The 19931-nt window shown below is 37.3% G+C and overlaps 1 protein-coding gene across 2 annotated transcripts; it reads left to right on the forward strand.

The window, feature by feature from the left end:
• Nucleotides 1–15340: 15340 nt before the first annotated feature.
• On the forward strand, nucleotides 15341–18481 carry LOC112568662 (calphotin-like). 2 transcript variants are annotated; one of them, XM_025246069.1, is made up of 4 exons: nucleotides 15341–15710; nucleotides 15908–16264; nucleotides 16765–16941; nucleotides 17394–18481. In XM_025246069.1, the coding sequence occupies exons 1-4, from the start codon at nucleotides 15644–15646 to the stop codon at nucleotides 17987–17989; spliced, it is 1197 nt and encodes a 398-aa protein (XP_025101854.1). In that variant the 5' UTR covers nucleotides 15341–15643; the 3' UTR covers nucleotides 17990–18481. The 2 variants fall into 2 exon arrangements, with proteins under 2 accessions (XP_025101854.1, XP_025101855.1); XM_025246070.1 differs by having other exon boundaries at nucleotides 17400–18481.
• Nucleotides 18482–19931: the final 1450 nt, after the last annotated feature.

Consider the following 19931-nt stretch of genomic DNA (forward strand, 5'->3'; position numbering starts at 1 on the left):
CTCCTCAGGCATGGTATGACTACTTTAGAGACCTCCTAAATATAACACAAACATCATGTGATACTGATTTTGACATACAGGTTGAAAGTTCAGTACATGTCCATAATAAAGGACTGAGAGCAATGTTTACATTTTAGCGCAAACTCAAAATAGAAGAGGAAATTTCTCACTCGGAAATACTTGAAGTTATCCGTTGCCAAAAAAAAAGCAAAGCACCTGGACCTGATGGGATTACCTTCTGACCTATTTAAGATTGCAGATAACATCCTCCTAAAAAATTTCTACATCCCCTCTTCAATAAAGTGTTCACAAGTGGTACATATCCGGAAAGTTGGTCCAAAGCAATAATCTTTCCTTTACACAAGAAAGGTGATAAAGGTAAAGTAAATAACTTTAGAGGGATTTCACTTTTAAATATTATTAGCAAACTGTACAGCTGCATTATTAACAAAAGACTGACCCAATTCTGTGAAGAAAATGAACTTATCCCAGAAGCTCAAGCAGGTTTTCGTAAAGGTTACAGTACAACAGATAATATTTTCTGCCTTCAGTCACTGATTCAGAAATATTTGACAAAACAAGGTGGACGCTTTTACACCCTTTTTGTAGATTTTTCGAGAGCATTCGACAGTATTGACAGATCTAAACTGTTATACATCCTGTTAAAAAAGGGTGTCCATGGAAGAATGTTTCAAACACTACATAGTATGTATAAAAATGTGAAAGCGGCTGTTAAGGTTGGATCTCAAATAACTGACTACTTGATTGTATATCCGGTGTCAAACAAGGATGTGTACTAAGCCCTTTACTGTTTTCTATATTTCTATCTGAGCTTTGGTCAGACCTAACATTATGTGGTGCACGTGGTATTGATGTCCTGGCAGATCCACTGGGATCTCCCTTTTGATGTATGCTGATGACATTGCTATTGTTGCTGATTCCCCTGTTAACCTTCAACGTCAAATATGTTATCTTGAAACATTTTGTAACAAATGGGGACTTACAGTCCATATGGACAAAACAAAAGTAATAGTTTTTAAAAATGGTGGATTTATTAAAGATTGCGAAAAATGGTACTATGCTGGAAAGAAGATTATTGTAGAACCCAGCTATATTATTTGGGATTACATTCACGTCTACACTTAAATGGGTCAAATGTACTGATAGTTTATCTGGAAAGGCATTAAAAGCCTTTGCAGGAGTCAAGAAGATGTATTTTCAGACTAAAGAGCCTTCCAACAGACATAATCTTTAAAATATTTGACACAAAAAATAAAACCTATCCTTTTATATGGATCTGAGATTTGGGGATTGGAAGCAATACAATGATATAGAGAAAGTTCAAATAAAACTTTGTAAATTAAGTTAAATGTAGGTAGGATGTTAAAAATGATATAGCCTTGAGTGAATGTGGAAGGCTTCCTCTTGTGTCTGATTCATATATAAGAGTTATTCAATACTGGTGCAGAATATTAACGTTGCCAGAACACAGGTACCCAAAACAATGTTACAACATGTTATATTTACAAGATAAGGCAGGCAGAACCAACTGGGCCTCCCAAGTTAGAATTTTACTATGTAGCTATGGTTTTGGATATGTATGGGAATGGCAGACAGTTGGTAATCTCCCCTTATTCATCACCACTATAAAAGAAAGATTCAAGGATTGCTCTCTCCAAAAATGGCATGATTCAGTATCTTCTTCTTCTTCTTCTTCAGATTACTGTGATTACCAGCCAGATTTACTTAGAGCAACATATATAGACCAGATATTACGACGTGAACATAGACAGGTCCTGTGTTTGTTGAGAAGTAATTGTTTACCCCTTAATGGAAATACTCGTCACCAAACTAGCAACAAACCTGAGTGCAAGCAATGTGATAGTCAAAGTGTGGAAGACCGATACCATTTTCTGTTAATATGCCCTAAATATACAACTCTACATAACAGATATATCCCACTCTTTTACCATAAATTCCCCTCATCCTTTAAGATTCACCTGTTGTGTAAGAACCTTAAGGGTAAAGTAGCTATTAATGTAGCCCTCTATATAACAGAATGTCTGAAAATGAGGACATCATGACAGTGTACATATAATTAGTTAGCATTGAATGTCATTATACTGTTTATTATTTAACTAAAAACCAAATACAACTAAAAGGTTGATCATGTACAGCAATCCACTGCTAATTTGCATGTAACATACAATATAAGAGGTTGATGTGAACCAAATGGTATCTAGAAAATGTACAGTACACATGTAAGACCTGTATGACATGTGCACTGTATGAGGTATAGGGATGATTGTTATTATTTTTGATGTTGATGTGGGCGAGATGGCCTCCTAAAAACTGAACGAATAATAAAAATAAAAAAAAATATTAAAAAAAAAGTAAGCAGCTTAAACTGATGTTTACAGTTGTATTTACCTATGTGCTGCATGGTTCTCGTGGTGTGAGTTTATCCAGCGTTTTCTAGTTTTCACTGTGCTCTTCTTTCTTCAACTTGGAAACACATATTAACTTTGAACAGAAGTACTCACCCATTCTAGTACACCCTCGTCTGATTTCTCTTTAAGGATCGTCTTTTCCTGTCGTACCGATCACTTCCTCTTGTTTATACAGTCAAACCTTACTTGCTACACACAGATAATACTTTTACACCACGACAAAATATGTTCATAGAGGTACAAAATACTTTTATCCACTTATAAAATATCTTTACACAACCACCGAAAACATTTATACAAAAAAGTAGATTCAAAGATTCCACAAGTTTCTGTACGGTAATTATCAGTACACTGTGTAAAAAGACTGGACTCTAAATGAAGTTCTTTGTTTACTTCTACAATTTAGAAAAAAACAGTAAGCAGCATCATAAACTTTGATAACGTTTGGTCAAATGATTACTGTTTTCCATTACACTCATAATAAAATGTTCCCTATCATTCAGACCTCTACATGTGTACTTTTTGTCATAAAAAAACAAAGAAAAAGATAAAAACTAACAAAAAGGAAACAGACCATTTTGAAAAAGATTGTTCAGGGTAGCTTACACTAAAATTAATACAAAGTAAATTGTATATTCTTAGTTTCCTATTCTACAGACTGAACATTTTCTTTTACAAAAGTGGGTAGATTTTAAAATGTATCTACATATACAACATCTAAACATAGCATACACCATTTGTCTAAAGTTTGGATATGTTAGACAATACAAAATAAATTTGAATGAGTAGAAAATCTGTATAAGAAATAAGCCGAGGCGACAAAAATGAGAAAAGATAATATTATTATTTAGAAAGTATAATGCAATAAAGATAGAACAGTATGGCAGGGTAACCGCTATAAACACTAGAGACAAAGCAATCAGGGTAACCGTGATGGATGTCGATGAGGTTCCAGTGACTACATCAGATGTTGTCCTTCTGGCAGCCTCGTCTATCGCACGTTTATGTCTTATTAACATAACACTGTTACCAAACACCAGAATACACGGTATAACAAGATAAAGTATTTGCACCATTACAGTCCACGGACCATTCAAAAAAACTACGTAATTGAAGTCATTGTAGATCACACATGAATTACCGACTGATTCTGTCCCTGTCAAACGATGACTGTTTATAAGCAAGAGGAAAACCGTAATTACAAATATTATTACTGGAAACATGTTATTCATTGTATTGGAAATGTTCGTAACGATGAGAGAAAACGTGTGGTGTGTTGTCAAGGCAACGAAGAACCAGGACGACAGACCTACCGTTACTTCACATAGCCAGTCTACAAGTTTACACGTGAGACGTGACCACAGGCTGACTCCGTAGGAAACCTCCAGCCAATCAGGTGTCAAAAAAACCATTAAAGCAACGGAATCGTTTACCGCCAATAAAACAAAATACATTAATACTGGCTTTTCTTTTCTTACCGCTTTCATTATTATTTTGCGAAGAGTGAGGATGGTAATTGTGTTTGTTGACAGTCCTACAAACAACAAAACAGGCGACAGAACGACACAGAGATATCGATGAAACATGTTCAGCACATACTGAGATGAAGCAAACTCCCTAAACGAGCTTCCCCGGAAGGTAATGTTAGAAGATAAATTTTCAAACATTGTAATATCTACGGTAAGCTTTCTTAGCTTATATTTCAGACATTTTTCTCAAAATCTGTTACTCACTTTAACCGCATTTTGTTTTAAAATCACTATTTCTTTCTTCACAATTTTCCTATGTTAAGGGTAAAATTATTTTAAATGGTGTGATCTTTAAAATGTGAGTCTGTATAAATACAATTTGTCAATCAATCATTAGATCGTGATCTGCAGTCATAAAAATGAAAATTAGAAAAGAGAGGATAACTCTTCGCGCTTACTAACCATAACTTGAACATCGGTACATGACAGTAAGTACTGTTCCTAACATACCGGTCATCAGCCAATAATACTAGACTAGTGAAATATCCATTGCTGATCAAAGTAACAACCTGTACATGTTAATAATATTACAAAACTTTTAGTATGATTTACCACTTCAGCTTGAAAGAACGTAAATACCACGTCTTTAACACTGAGTTGTAAACACACATGTACAAAGTAAACATAAAATTCTCTACATTATTTTCTTCTTACTGACCAGCCGTTCGCTGATTTAAAAACATTCTGAGCAGAAGACACACGGAAAAGCAGAGAAAACATGGCGACCCTAGACCTCAGCAACACAGCTTATATGGAAAGTGAAGAACTATCAAAGAAATATATTTACTACTTAAAAAAAATGTTCCATCATTTCGGAATAATTTTAAATCCCTTCTTTTTAAAATCCGCTTTTAAAAATAATCTTCCTTCTCCATAAGGCTGTTACAATAAATAGTTTTGGAGAAGCTATACCAAAAATAGGTATTTTTCTCTTGTAAGGAAAAGAAGACTTTTTTTACGAAAACAGAAGTCAATCCAATTTTTACTTTTAAGTTATTTAAGGAAACAGTAATCTGCCAGGATATTTTGATTCAACATCCACCTTTATTAATTTAATTAAATAATTATTTTTTACAATAACTTGAGTAAAGTGGAAAAATAAAATAATTTAAGATGCAGGGAATATACATTTTTATTTGTCTTAAATTTATCTTTACGGGGATAAAATCTTTACGTTTCATCGTCACACCCACCCTAGAAATAAGAATTTTATTTTCCTTATTTTTTTTCTTTAAGGAAAGTGAGCCTTTAAGTTGCATTGTCATACCCTCTCTCCCACCTAATAAAACTCACAAAAGCGAGGAGTTTCTTTGTGCTCACAGTCGGCAGTAACAGTGGGGAAGATGCAGATGTTGATGTGGCTGCCTGCTGTGTATTGAATGTTGCAGACATTATCTCTTGTACAGAGACTGAACCCTACATTTGCTACAGAGACAGGCAGCCTGATGTACCGCATGATGTTCTTGCCTGCGGACTGAAGCCGGAATGTGTTGGAATGTGTGTGGGAATTCTATTCCCTGAAAGTGATGCTGCTGATTTTATTCAATACAGTTAAAGGGCAGACGACCGAAATAAAGGTGTTGTTCAAAATACTTTCATTTTATTCTATTTTTAACAATCTAGGGTCTATTTCTAGGAATATGATCAACTTCGAAATGATTTTCCTGGTACTGTGCTGAAGTCATCAATGTGAAACGAAACGTGTCTAAACAATCCACACACACACAAACACAATCAATTTGAAGAAAGAATAACTTGAAAGTCAACCTGTAACGTTACTTGTTCTCTGTCTCTTTCTTTCTCCGTAATCATTGTCATGTCTACAATTTTATTTTCTTATATACACGAATATATGTCTACTCTAGCTAGACTATTCGAATACGTAGACATCAGCTGTCACAATTTAATTCAGTAGATGTTCGACGAACGCTGCATTAAAAATAGCACGAGACAGACTTTTCATCATATAAATAAACAGAATTCAAAATTAAATGTGATGTCGTGCAATTACAAACTGGATTAGTCTCTTATTTTGCCAGAACCCCGTTGCAATTTCTCCAGATGTTTTCTTTCTCACGCACACACTGGTACTGAGAGCATCTAAGATCGTATTTCTGACATGACACAATCGATGATCCACAACAAGTGAAAACTAAACGACAAAAAGCAAGCTTTTACTTTTTGTCCAAAGAGAAGAACAAAAGGTTACCCTTACTGTGTCTCTGTTCGATAGGCGATGCCGATGCACGTGACATAGGTTAGATAATGTCTGCTGACGTGTCTCTTGATAAACATGTTCCTCACACCTCTCATGGTGCATATTATAAACAACGGAAGATCAGCTCCATTATTCATACACTGTCTATCTCAACTACCAAAGTTCCCATCTGTCCATTCGTCCTGTCTCAACTAGACCACTGCAAGTCTCTTCTTGCTGGTTGTCCACAGTTCATCATTGATAAGCTTTAGAAAGTGTAGAAATCAGCTGCTCGTCTCCTTGTCCGGACTCGCAAATGTGAACATGTCAGACCACTTCTTCACTATCTTCATTGGCTAGCAGTTAAAGCTACAATACACTACAAGATCTCAACTCTATTCCGCCGAGTCTTTGAAGACACCTCCCCCATTACTTTACTCAAATCTTGTTTGTTCACACTCCTCCCAGAAACCTTCGCTCCTCATGAGACTGACACATTCTATCCTACCTCCCACAAAGACAGTCAGTCTGGGCGCAGCTTCCAACAAAACTTTGCTCTTGCTGCAGTTAATGTTCTCAGCATGTGGAGGACAATGGCGGTTGGCATGCAGTCGACTGAGTGAGTGGTTTACTGTCGCTACCTGCCGTCAGATCAATGTCGGCTGCATGTGGGCTTTCAACTGATAGTAAAGAAAGGTGTGGTAGCTGTGGAGGGTTTCTTAAATGATGTTGTCAGGTGAGCTAATAAAAGCATCACTGCTGTTAAAATTATGGTGTATCACGTTGACACACATTCATATCTTTACAAACAGTATTTATTTTTCACTGGTTGGCTTATGACAGCTAATAAAAACCACAACAGCAGGTCATGGATCTAGTCACAGTGCTAGGACTGGGCGCGTGTGTGGATGAAAGGGAGTGAATGATGGACGTTGTCTAAATGGAACGTGACAAATGACGTCAAAAAATAGTGACGTCAAAATGACGTAACGTTAGGAAGAAGCTAGGAAGCAGAAGAGAGGTTAGGACTTTAGAGAGAGGACAGAAGAAGAAGGACGCTAGAGAGTAAATAGAAGATGAAGAACGTTGGCGAGTGGAAGAAGGAGGTTAGAGAGCGGAGGGAAGACGGAGTGAGTAAGAAGAGAGCCTTTGGCAAGACAATGTACCTCGTGAGTGAGTAACAGATTGAGTGATAGTCAAAGAAAAAGCCGTTGTGTTAGTGACTGTATTTATTTTAGTCAGGATTCGTTCTTTTGAGTTTTTGTTTAGTAAACAAGGGCAGACTCGGACAGGTCTTTTTTTTTTCTGAGAGAAAGAACGCGCAATTGTCCGACCCGCTGGTGTGTTGGAGAGAGTGAAAGACGAGAGGCACTAGCGGCGTCGTGACACAGCAGCACAACAACAATAGAAAATAAAGGAAAAAAACTAATTCTTTTCATGATCCACTCATTCGTTCCTTCTTTCAGCTTATCGTGTATACCTGTGTATACAGTCAAGTAAATTAAAGTATATTAACATATGTAAACATAGAATAAATATGCTTTTGTTCTCTCTCTCACTGCCTTTCACATAGATTCTATGTTCTTTATTATTTTTTCTCGTCAAAGGAATACCATACATATTAAAACACTTCCATTGATCCCAATACACAATATCTTACACCCGTCGGCCCACCCATACACATACACGTGTTTTCATTTTATCTAGTTTGCCATGGAGCTAATCTGTTGAGGGTCGTTTTACTTTGTTGAAGTTAATACAGACTGGAATTTACAAGTGTTTTGAGGGTTGTAAATAATAAATTAGAAAAAAATGTTTGTTGGTCATTAAATATTTTACAGTTAAATAAGATTTCATTGCCTATCTCGCGGATCGCCCCCAGTGTCGTCGGACGCACGCTCACAACACTCACACAGCCGACACGACACACACACACTCGCGCAGCCACAGGACGGACTTATCAAACCCTTGATGAACGCAGACCACAACAAAGACGAAATGAACGGTACAAATAATAAGTTTAATAAAATGTAGATAAAAATGAGAACAAAAGAGAAAAAATAATTGAAGAAATACATTTATATGTACACGCACACACACACCCTAGAAAACCTGGAACTACTCCACGCAGAAAAGGAAAAAAATAATAATAAAGGACGATAGCAGTGAAAATATTAACGAAACAAAAACAACAAACACCAGCACACACTGCAGAACGGTATTGTAAGAGTTCTTGCCCCTTAGGCCTTCAGGCGTGACGTTAGGTGTAGACACTTTGCACTCTGTTGACACTGTCTCCTTCACTTTCTATTCTCTTACCCGACTCTCTCACGCTGATCACAATGCGACTGTCTGTCCGATGTGTGCCGGGACCTTTTGCTGGTCCACAGTCCACGCTGCACCGCTGACCACACGACGCAGGACCGGACGACGAAGGCGATGGAACGAAGAAATGAAAGGAGGATGACAGGTAGACAGGTTGAGACTCCACCCACGTAGCAGCGGAACGGCGAAGAAGAAGAGGTGGTGAAGTTGAAGAAACGAGAACCAGGACAAGGTTGAATAGATCACACGAAGAATGTAAGGCGGTTGGATGAAAAAAGATTGCTAGGGCGACAAGATGATAACACTGTCAAAAACGTGCACACACAAAAAAACTCATTCAAAAATCCTGTGGAGAAAAAGAAAGAACAACTGTCAATAGGTAGCCTCATTATAAAACAGAAAACTTCCCCCCAGACGACCGACCTATAGCCATGACCTGATGTAGACCTATTTAGTTCTACTTTCAAAACTGAACCAGCGAAAACGGTGCGCGCTCAGAGCGCTACTCGGCAGACATATATATATAGACATATTTTTCTACCATTAATCATCGGAAAATAAATTAATTCAGCCTGTCGAGGCGAAAACTCGGTTGTCTTAGTGACACGAGCGCAGTAGCCTCCCATTGTACGCTGGTTGATATCACTGGTCACTCTGTACAGCAAAGAAGTAAAGGCCTCTGTATGGACTTCGAACCCCAGAGAAAGAAAACACACACACGTAGAGGAAAACACACACACACACAGAGGAACACACACACAAACACACAGAGGATCTGTAAGCTACTACAGCAGACGAAATTTGGTTGCCCTCGAGCGGACTGTGGAATGTCTAAAAAGCATGTTTGTTCTTCCATCCTAATTTTGGGGTCTTTTCATTTCGGAATTTTCGCCATCATACTCTCTCTTTATTACAATCATCCATTTAAGTAACCGCGTGTGTCTATCTCTTCCTTTAAATGCCTTTCTACTACTACGATTTCTAAGTCATTTTTTTTTCTCTGTTCCTTGTCTCAGTATTTTTTCTGTTTGTTGTTGCTACATCTCCTACATTTCTCTTTAACGGTCTATTCTCCCTCTCTGTATTACCTTCTGAATCTCACTTCTCTTTGTCTTCTATTATCTGAAAGTTTCACCCAAGTTTTTTTTTTTTTTTTTTTTTTTTGGGAGAGAGAGAGAGAAAATTTGTGCCGGTTGGCAATGTAGGACCAGACCTGCTTTGGTCACATGACTGTTTCCCGTAAAGGTTCCTGATGTCGAAAGAGTGTAGCTACCGTGGTTTATACAAATTCATTGGGTTTTTTTTCTCTTATGTAGCAAAATGTTGTTTATTTTACATCACAAAGTAACTGACAAGTCCGTGGTCAGGAGAAATTCTTGTCCTTGGAGGTTGGTCTTTTTCAATAAAGTTTTATTTGTTCTGAGCCTAAATATTCTGGCTTGCGTTTTTTGTTGATGTAAAAGAAATTTATTCTTCTTAAACACGTTTTTTTTTCATTCGAATATTGTATTAAGATTTTAATTCAGTATTTGCTTTCGTCCCTCTCAATGAGACACAGAGACGCAGGCGGTTATGAACATTAATTATAATATGAAATGGTCTATTGTGGACAGTCACTGAGTCACACAATTACTAAAGTTTACTGTAATTATAGCCAAGTTTTAGATGCACTCACCTCCCCGAGATGCGGAATCGATGGCGAAAACTCTCGCTATTGAATTATAAACAAAGTAGTAGATTATATACACAAACACATTGAGCACCATCCAGAAAATCAAGACATTTCAACATTGTAAACACAGAGGGCGTCAACATCATCAGCAGCATAGAAACTGTTAAAACATCCCACAAGTGATCCAGATACTCTAACATACTGTGTGTGATTTTATAGTCAATGCAAAAATCGGCATCAACATCTGCACCATCAACACCAGCAGCTGTCATAAAAAATATTCCACAAATAATCTTCATACTAACACACACACACACATTGTAGTCGGACTACCACAAAAGGAGAGAAGGAAATAACTTGAGAAAAGGGGTAACATTAAGGAAGATATAAGTTATGATGACTTGTATTTATTATTTAGCAAAAATTTGTTTTTGTTCTCTAGCGTTTTCATTTCTGTAGCCTAACGAAAAACGAAACCAAAAGACCAAATTAGTTTCGCTTAACGAGGAAATACTATGAGCGCCATCTTTGCACGCGTATTAATTAAAGTCCACCCTGATCATATGTCACTCGCACGCGGGCTGGATGAAGATGTCTTCTTGTGGGGTTTGTGTAGGCAGCTCTCCTCTTTTTCTGTTTACGATGGCGATGTCAATGAGTTTATTTTACGTTGTTGCAGGTAGGTGTTCTTGTTAGTATTAACATTAGTCCTCACATTATTATTTATAGCATACTCAGATGAATAAAACGTCGAGGGCATGTTCACGTGGTGTAGCAAGGGGCTATCTGGGTGGCTATGGCAGAGCTAGGTACTTTTTCTTCTCAGACTAATTTCATGAGTAGTATTGGTTACTTCCATATCTTATATCGGTCTCAATGGGTTCATAAAGTTAACTTTGCAGTTGAGACTGGCGTTATTTTAACAAACCCATCTTCATAAAAGCCAACCAAGAATTTTGAGAGTTGGGATCAATGTCTATAGAGAATTAGACTTCTAAAGAAACCAGTCTGCAATGTCAATCAAGATGAAAAGAGTACTTTGGTTACTGAGGACAAAAATAAAAAAAAGGGGATAAGACCCATCTACTGCAAGCTGCTCCTTGGACACTACAATCCTTTTAAGTTTGCTGCCCTCATGGTCACAACGTTTTGAGAACTTTTAACTTTTACTCCTAGTTAACAGCTTTTATCTCTAGAACTTTCTGATCGTGTAGCAGAACAAGTTTTACCACTGTTTAATTTTTAAATGAACAAGTTAAAGAGACAAACGGGAAGGCGCACAATCAAATGTGCTTCTTGAGATGAGGAAACTACCGGCTTATTCAAGTTCTGATTCTCTCTTAATACTCTTTACTCCTTTTACTTCCTCTTTCTTGTTTGTTTGCTCTTTAAATGCGAATACTGAGACACATTTTACGATCTTAAAAACGAGTTTCATTTTTTTAATTTTAAGCATCAAAGATGTGTCTAATGTAAGGCATTTCTTGTCTTAGAAAACTACTTCAGTTTCAAAGGTCAAGGCGATGACCGCAGTCTGATTGTGGAAGAAGGTGTGTTGTCGGACATTGATTTCTTCATGGAAAACTCCACCACCACCCTGGGAGGACGGATAACGATCATAGTTCAGCATCAGCAAGGGCCTAACATGACATACTACAGGAAATGTCGAATAATACACAGAAATGAATGGCCGCTTGACTGCCAAATAAAAGGTCCATGCCTGTGTGGAAATTTCACTTCCGGAACTTTTGAGTACAAACTCAGGATGGTGTTTTCACAGGCCGACAGCGGGCGTTGGCAGTTCACAATTTTTAACGATGCCAGTGTCGACATCACCATACGTGTAAATGGTGAGTTGCTGTGGATTTCTGTTTATCTTTCTGACCATGCCTACTTGATTGCTTATGCAGTTTTGTCCACCTGTTTTTCTATGGTTTTTCCTTTTGTCTTGGTCTCTGTCTCCTGTCTGTCCTATAGCCTACCTGTATCTAGGTCTTTGGCTCTTATCAAATCTGATCACAAACTTTTCTATATCTGATTCTGTCTCCTGTCTTACCTGACCACTAGCCTGTCTATATATTTCTGTCTTTTGTCTTTTTTGTCTACTAGCCTATCTTCTGCTTTCGTTTTTATCTACCATCATATCTACCTAATACATATCTATATGTCCCATGCTAAAATCAGATTTCTCTCCAATCAATGCCTCTAAATAAATATAAAATGTGAACTTTAAAGTTTATGCTACAAAGAACTTTGTATCAAAATCAAGTGGCTTTACTGCGTCGATCCTTTAGCATCTTGAAAACACTTCTAATTAAAATAGAACTTATCTCACTACTCTTTCTATACTCCGCTATTTCAGGTTTCGTAACGCATTGAATACAAAGTAAATAGCCCCTGTTATAAATGTCTTTGAAGTTTTTCATCCACTTACCTTTTTATCCACCTCACTTTCTATTTACAAACAGCTTTATTTTCTTAACAACTTTCTCAGGCTTTGTGTTTCTTGGACCCGACATTTTACGTTTGTTCGACGTTCCTTTTCTGTCTTGTCTTCTTACCTCGAATGAGCTGCCTCTCCATATTTGTCAAAATTTTATTCCCTCTTACATTTTCTCCTCCCATAGTGGGACTGTGTGTGAGATGGTGTGCTTGGGTATTTGTTCATGTGTTCTCTCATTTGAACACAGCTGCTATAACAGAAGCGCAAAGACTAAAGACATTTCATTATTGCAAGGATACATTCCTTTTCTCTCTCTTTTCATTCCTTTCTCTCTTTCCGTTTAGTTTGCAATGGCAGCAGCTTTGTTCTGATTAATAAAACCTTGAATGCTTGCTCCACACTCACACACAGGTTTAGACGACACTTTCTTTCAAGCAACAGTTACATTCTACAAAGGGATGTTATACAGGTTTTATGGTTTGCGTGGAGTTCAAGACCACAAAACAAAATGTTTATTATTAATGGACTTACCCTATTCCACACCCCGTATGGGTTTTCTGACTGACATTGCCACGTTAACGAACAAACGATTGGCCAATGGACATCCTGAAAGAAGCTATCGAACGAGAATTTTCTACCCTCAAGAAACTCTTGCCGAAGTTTCAATCCTGTGAATTTTCCGATTTGGAAATCCAAGTTTACTGGTGTAGTGTGGGCGCGTGCGATTATGTACGACTGCCTCACCTCTATCTACAAGCTATTGCATCATGGAAAGAATATTTACAACATCCGTGATAACTTTGTCGACGTGCAACTGATGGTGAGTACACTCTTGCTTGATTTACCTACATATGACATTTTAAATAACTTTTATTTAAAATAAATACTTTCTGTTTCTAATACAATTATTAGTTATCTCTATCACTTGCATCACGATTAAAAATTTTGCTTCCAAAGAATAAGTTTTGCAATGACCGGTTTAGGAAGTATCTTGTGTGATTTTTGTTTCAGAGTTAGTAGATTGGTGTTTTGTAAAATTACAGCCCAAAGTCTGTTCTACCGCCTGCAATATATTGTTTGCTGCCTTAAAATATTAAAGATAGCTATGCTCACTGAAACATCTTCCTGCTTTCACCATGAGCAATTCGTTATTATCCAGCTATTAAAAAAATACTACTTACTTTTTTCATCTTGTCGCAGTGTCGTCAATATTCTACCAAAAATATTAATTAACTTTCTATCATCATCATCGTGGTCTTCCTTGTCCTCTTCTTCCTCGTCATCATTTTAAAATGTTCGGAAAGGACAAGGATGTCTTAAAATATTTATGCACATAGCACTAAATTTACTAACTAAAATTTGATTTAATGTTTTTCCTAAACATACAGTTCTTGGAAAAAAAACTGATTAGGCCAACGCTGGGCCTGATAGTTAATGCATCAATTACATATGTTTATGATAAAGACCATGACTGAGCTCTAGAAACCTGTGATATGTTTAATGTTTTAATGGAAAATAAATATTTATTTATATATAAAGGTTGAGATCTTGAGTCTTGCACAAAACCAGTTGAATGTACTCACAAATATTCACAAAGTTTTTGGATATTTAAAATAGGGAAGAGGGGAAGGAAGGATGTATACAGTGGTTTGGCTTACGGAGGGAATCCCGTCGTTGCCACAGATGCGATGATAGGTGAGTAGGAGCAGCATCCAGCAGTTCTATGGAAGAAGGAATAAAATAATATCCCTACTTTAGCAGGTATCCCGTTGCAATGATGTATTACTACATCTCCTACATCTCCATGTGCACTAATAGTCTAAGAAGATTTCCTGAAACATCGGTGATAGCATTTGCAATAAGTTTCTTTGTCTTAGTGGCAGCCGAGAGTTAGGATTTAGTCGTGAAGATTGCAGCTTAAAACTTTGTAAGAAAACGACTCAGAGCAGACGATCCCGTGTAGCTTTTCGTGTAATTTATTTCATGCTGTCATTTCGCTCGCAAGTCCCTTTTGTATTAAGAGACCAGTAAAATGGAAACTGTAATATCATTTCACGGTTCACATTGTTACAATAATAGAATAATAAAGCAGAGACACACCACCTTACAGACCTCCACACAACCACAGCTTAGATATCTCCGCCTTTAGCAACAAATCCTCTTACACCGAGGGATAAGTCGTTAGCACACAGAAACAGATATAATCCTTAAAATGAAAGGCGAGTAAACTGATTTCTTGACTGAATGATGATAGATACATTGTTCATCGTTTGAACTTAAAATTCCGTATGTAAAACAGTTTGCTGATAATAATGTCTAAAACTCTTCTTGGAGAAGGCCATGCTGCGTACTCGTGACGGAAGGTTTACGATTTTAGAATAAAAGAATTCTCCACCAAAAAATTTCTTTCGTTTTTGCCCTTCCTCTTCTTTGTTGTACCTATTTTAAAAATTGCATAATATTATCTTCGATCTCTGATGCCATTTTCTCGACATTAAAACTAATGTTGAAAGTGGACACTTGCGAAGGACGGCTCTTATTTAGACCATTGAAAGCAAAATATCAGCAGTTACTGAACTGTCAGAAAGCTGTCCTTAGACCTCAATGTTGTTGAGCACAAAATGTTTTGACGGGAATATATAGAAATACTCTATCGTTTCAGCAAAACTTTCCACTTCACTTGCAATATACCATTTAAGATTGAAGGATTAGGGTACAACGATACCTAACATAATCCACAAAATATTTCAGTTGTCACAAACAGTCTTGATACTAACAAACATCTAAGAATCGTATCTTTACTCCCGTAGGATTTATTTCTTCTAGGAAACCAGGATGTGAGAATATTAGTAATAAGAAGGAAGTAAATAGTTGTGACTAAATCCTTCAAGTAGTGTTTATTCTTTAATGCTGTGCTTTTGCTCTAACGATTTTTAAACACTCATCCCCTCAAACAAGAAATCATTCATCGACGGACTGAAGTTAAATGTTCATGCGTACCTCAGAACAGTTAGCCTTACAGTAAAAATGATGACTTCGAGCAGATTCCATTTTTCTCTAGTGTTGTTGATGAATACATGTTTCGTTGTCACAAGTAAGTCATTTATTTTTTGCAATTTTCTTTTATAATAAATAAATATACGTAAATATAAAACAAATTTCTTTGATATGACTATGACCCATGGTTATAGTGTTTTTTTATAGCATTTTGAATCCTAGGAGAGACGTAACTGTGACATTGGTTTGTCTTATTATAAAAATTATTATTGACAGCACTTATTTTTCTTTTAGCTTCAAGATCCACGCAGATGTTAGGTCAGAAGGGAGGTCATCAGAACCTAACCCTCTCTGTCAACGAACTGCTTGAGTTCCGCTTCTCCTTCACTGACGAGGTAAACGACAGCCACAACATCGTCGTACACGTTATGCATCAACGTGGAGGTGTGGAGACCTTTGACACCAAATGTATCATCAGACAGTCTCGCGAGAACTGCACGAGCTCGGCAGAGATGTGTCGGTGTCTGTGGGAGCCTTTCGGCAGCTACATTCTCCACAAGATCGTTACCAAGGAAGATTCTGGAACATGGACTTTTAAACTGTGGAATGCACAACCTGAAGTGTTCAAGATGTTGCATATTAACGTTGAAGGTATGTAATCATATAACAAAGATTTAAACATATTCTGCTTTTTTTCCCTGGCATGCATTTGTATCCCTACAGTGAACTATCTTTTGTTATCCCTGTACGTAAGTAAGGTGCATATTACTTCTGGATTTAGAGAAGAAGTAGCTTAGCCTTCTATGAGAGTAGAATTTCTTTTGAAAATTGCTTTAAGAAAGTCATGCACGTTAAATGCTAGAGAATAGTCTATTTTAATTTTGCAAACAAGTTTACAAAACTTTTACTCACTTCTTCTTTCTCTCTCTCTCTCTCTCTTGGTCTCTATTGGAGCATTTGTATTTTATTTGTTCCTATAATTTTTATTTCTTTACAGTACTTTCTACTTTAATGCCAAGATGTTTCAAAAGCTACTATATATATATATCTCCACATTGCATAGAGCCCAATTTACTAACGCAATTAAAGATTTGTGCCCATGACTAATCGTTCCTTTTCCAACCAAAACTTTATTTTGAAATTTTGTTTAGTGGAGAACAAAACTGAATTGGCAAGCGGCACGATGAAAGACGATGCAAAATCAACATTGTCTACTGTCACCATTCTCATTATCAGCATCTTCGCTGTAGCTACTGTCATGATTTCATCCTACTTAGTCATCAGGTTCTTGGTGAAACCACTTCAGCATGATCGGATGACAACATATGGTAGGACTTTCTTATTACAGATAGAAATATCTTGAAGTTTGACTGACTGAATGAACAAGAATGTTAAAAATATTATACATCAGGAATAACCATGAACACAACATCCACTTCAAATACTTATTTATAAACCACTGAGTAACCTAAGTGGTAACTAAGTTGGGATGAGTTAATGATTGTCACTTCCTTATCTGAATTGTTCCCCCTCCCTCGTTTTAATTTTTATATTGAAAGGGAGTAAATGTTCACACCTTTTATCAGCGATGAAGAACTCAAGTTGGTTGCTTGTCAGAAAATTGTTCAGGGAACATTCTGTATGTGTGTACGGTAACGTCTGGACGCTTGAAATCACTTTATACTTCTATATCAACATTTTGAATTATTTATTTTTCCAACCGAAAATGATGCTCGTTTTTACAATTACATCGCCATCGTGTCGGTGTTTTTACCTACGGCATCAGCACCTCCATCGCAAGCAACAGTTCCAGTAACACCACCCCTATCAGCAGCAGTGTCGCTAGAACTAACTCCAGCAGCACCATCCGTATCAGCAACAATCTCGCCAGCACCAGTTCCAGTAACACCTCCCCTGTCTGCAATACTGTCTTCAGAAGCAACTTCGGACGCTGCACCCGTATCAACAACAGAGTCGCAAGAGCCAGAACCAGAAGCACCACCCCTATTAGTAGCAGTATCGCCAGCACCAGTTCCGGTAACACCACCCGTAACAGCAATACTATCGCCAGAACCAACTCCAGAAGCTGCACCCATACCAACAACAGTTTCACCAACACCAGCACCGGTAGCACCACTAACAGTAACAAAATCAGGAGAACCAGCGCTGTCATTGCTACTAACAGAAGCGTTGACATCAGCGCCACCAACATCAGCTTCAGCACCAGTAGCACCAAAGCTTCCAGCACAACCGGCCTTAGCACAAGCACCAGCGTCGTCCCTAGCAACAACACCAGTACCAGAGCCAGTACCGCTAGCAACAATTCTAACCAACAAACCATTGCCACCACCAAAACCATCAACTGGCCATCATTAGCTCCAGCATCGCAGTTTCTGTGAGACAAACTCCGGACATAAAGAAGATCAAAACACTGTTGGGTGTACTCACACAAAGATTAAGATGCTTATGATAAACATTATTATTCCGGCTGACAGTTTAGCATTGCTTTTATACACCATTCCTCATATTTTCCCTCTTTGTTTCCTCTATCTCTTTTTTTCTGTTGCACACATATTATATATATCACGTTTTCAAGGACGACTTTGTCATCATAAACTTTTATTGCCGGCTCAACCTGAAACACACAATACCTCTCCCTTTCTGTCTTCGATATCTCTTTTGATATATATATACACACACATAAAACAAACTCAGAGATAAGTTGACATCACACAAAAAGCGACTGAACGATGTAACCGCATTGGTTATGCTGATTGTTTCTACTTTTCAATAAAATTTTACGTACAGCAAGGAAATGTTAGTGTTTGGGTAAAGTTCAAATATTGAAACCAAAATGTGTGGTGTTAATGTACTTTGCTCAATTTAACCCCATCCTGCCCAATACCTTCAAGTTTATGAAAACACGTTTGGAGGAAGTCAACAGAAGAAAAATTTTCAAGTATGTTTCTCTGTTATCCCATTTTACCCTGGAGAAAGTCATCTGCACAGTTTCAGTTCTGCGCGATTTCCTGTTCAGGAAGACATCTACACTTGATGTCATGTAGTGTGGTGTGGAGTAGTTTAGTGTATATGTGTGTGTGTGGACGCTTGTATGTATCACAGCTTACATTTGCAGACAATAGCTTCTAGCGAAGAGGACCTAAAATATTTGTGAAAGCAATGGCAATGTGCATCTTTTCTTGTCTGGACGGTAAGTATACTCTTTTTGTTTTTGTTCAGCAATAAACAAGACTAGTTTACACGTGTCTTTGAAGAAGTTATCTCACTGTAACAGGGGCCAAATTTACAGGTGGTCACTAATACATCTACTTATTATGTTTCACTCCATTGCTCATCTTACTGAATATGTTACTTTCCCTTTCACACACAATATTTTACTCTTAAACTGACTTACCTGACATCACACAATATTAAAGATAGCTGAAAGGTCCAGATTAGTACTTTTTCTGTTGTTTTTACTGGGTAAATCTTAGAGCAAGATACTATCTAAGCAAGTCTGGAAGAATACATATCTTTCATTGGAGAGACACGGTTTTGACTTTAGACATCGACATGCACTAAGCGAGGTCAACATCATTTGCTTCTTTTATATTTTTTCTCAGACGCCTTCTGGTAGTCTGTAAGATTGTTTTCGATGCATCTGCTGGAAAAGTTACTACTCGTGAAGAAGTTCAGTTACAGGCATCTGCTAAAATACAGAATTGTTACAATAACTCTTGCATGTAAGAGGAAGTTGGTGTAGTTTTGATCCTGTGTGATTTCCGCTTTAGGATCAGAGCTTCAAATGCTCAGAGCTCGGAACTGAAGGACCACAGCAAACAACACCATCTAACAAATATTATAAGAATTTTCTTTGACGTTAAACAAAGTTAGTTTTATTCATCCTTTGTTGAAGATGTTATAAGATGTTTTATTTGGTCCAACTTGTTCCGATAATAATAATAAAAAACATGTGTCAATGATCATTCCTCTCAAAATTTATCTTTAAAATATTTCTTTCAGAAGATGAGGAAACGTTTTAAAACACTACACAAGGAAACGCTGGACAGACAGTTACAAGTGGCCCATCGTCTACAGTCGTCAATGTTCTCGTCACCATCCTCACAGCCATGTCATCGTTTATAGTCATCTGATTCTAATTAAGATCACCCACCGAAGACAGAAGTAACCACACCATCTAAGAGTGTCAATACATCTACCACTATCAGCACTTTGAATAGTTGAACAGAACACTCGCACAATCCAAAGTTCCTCAACAGCCAAGAAATAAGCGCGACCGTCAACACATTAAACAACT

Source organism: Pomacea canaliculata, linkage group LG7 (assembly GCF_003073045.1).
Source record: "Pomacea canaliculata isolate SZHN2017 linkage group LG7, ASM307304v1, whole genome shotgun sequence".
In the NCBI taxonomy this organism is placed as follows: Eukaryota; Metazoa; Mollusca; class Gastropoda; order Architaenioglossa; family Ampullariidae; genus Pomacea; species Pomacea canaliculata.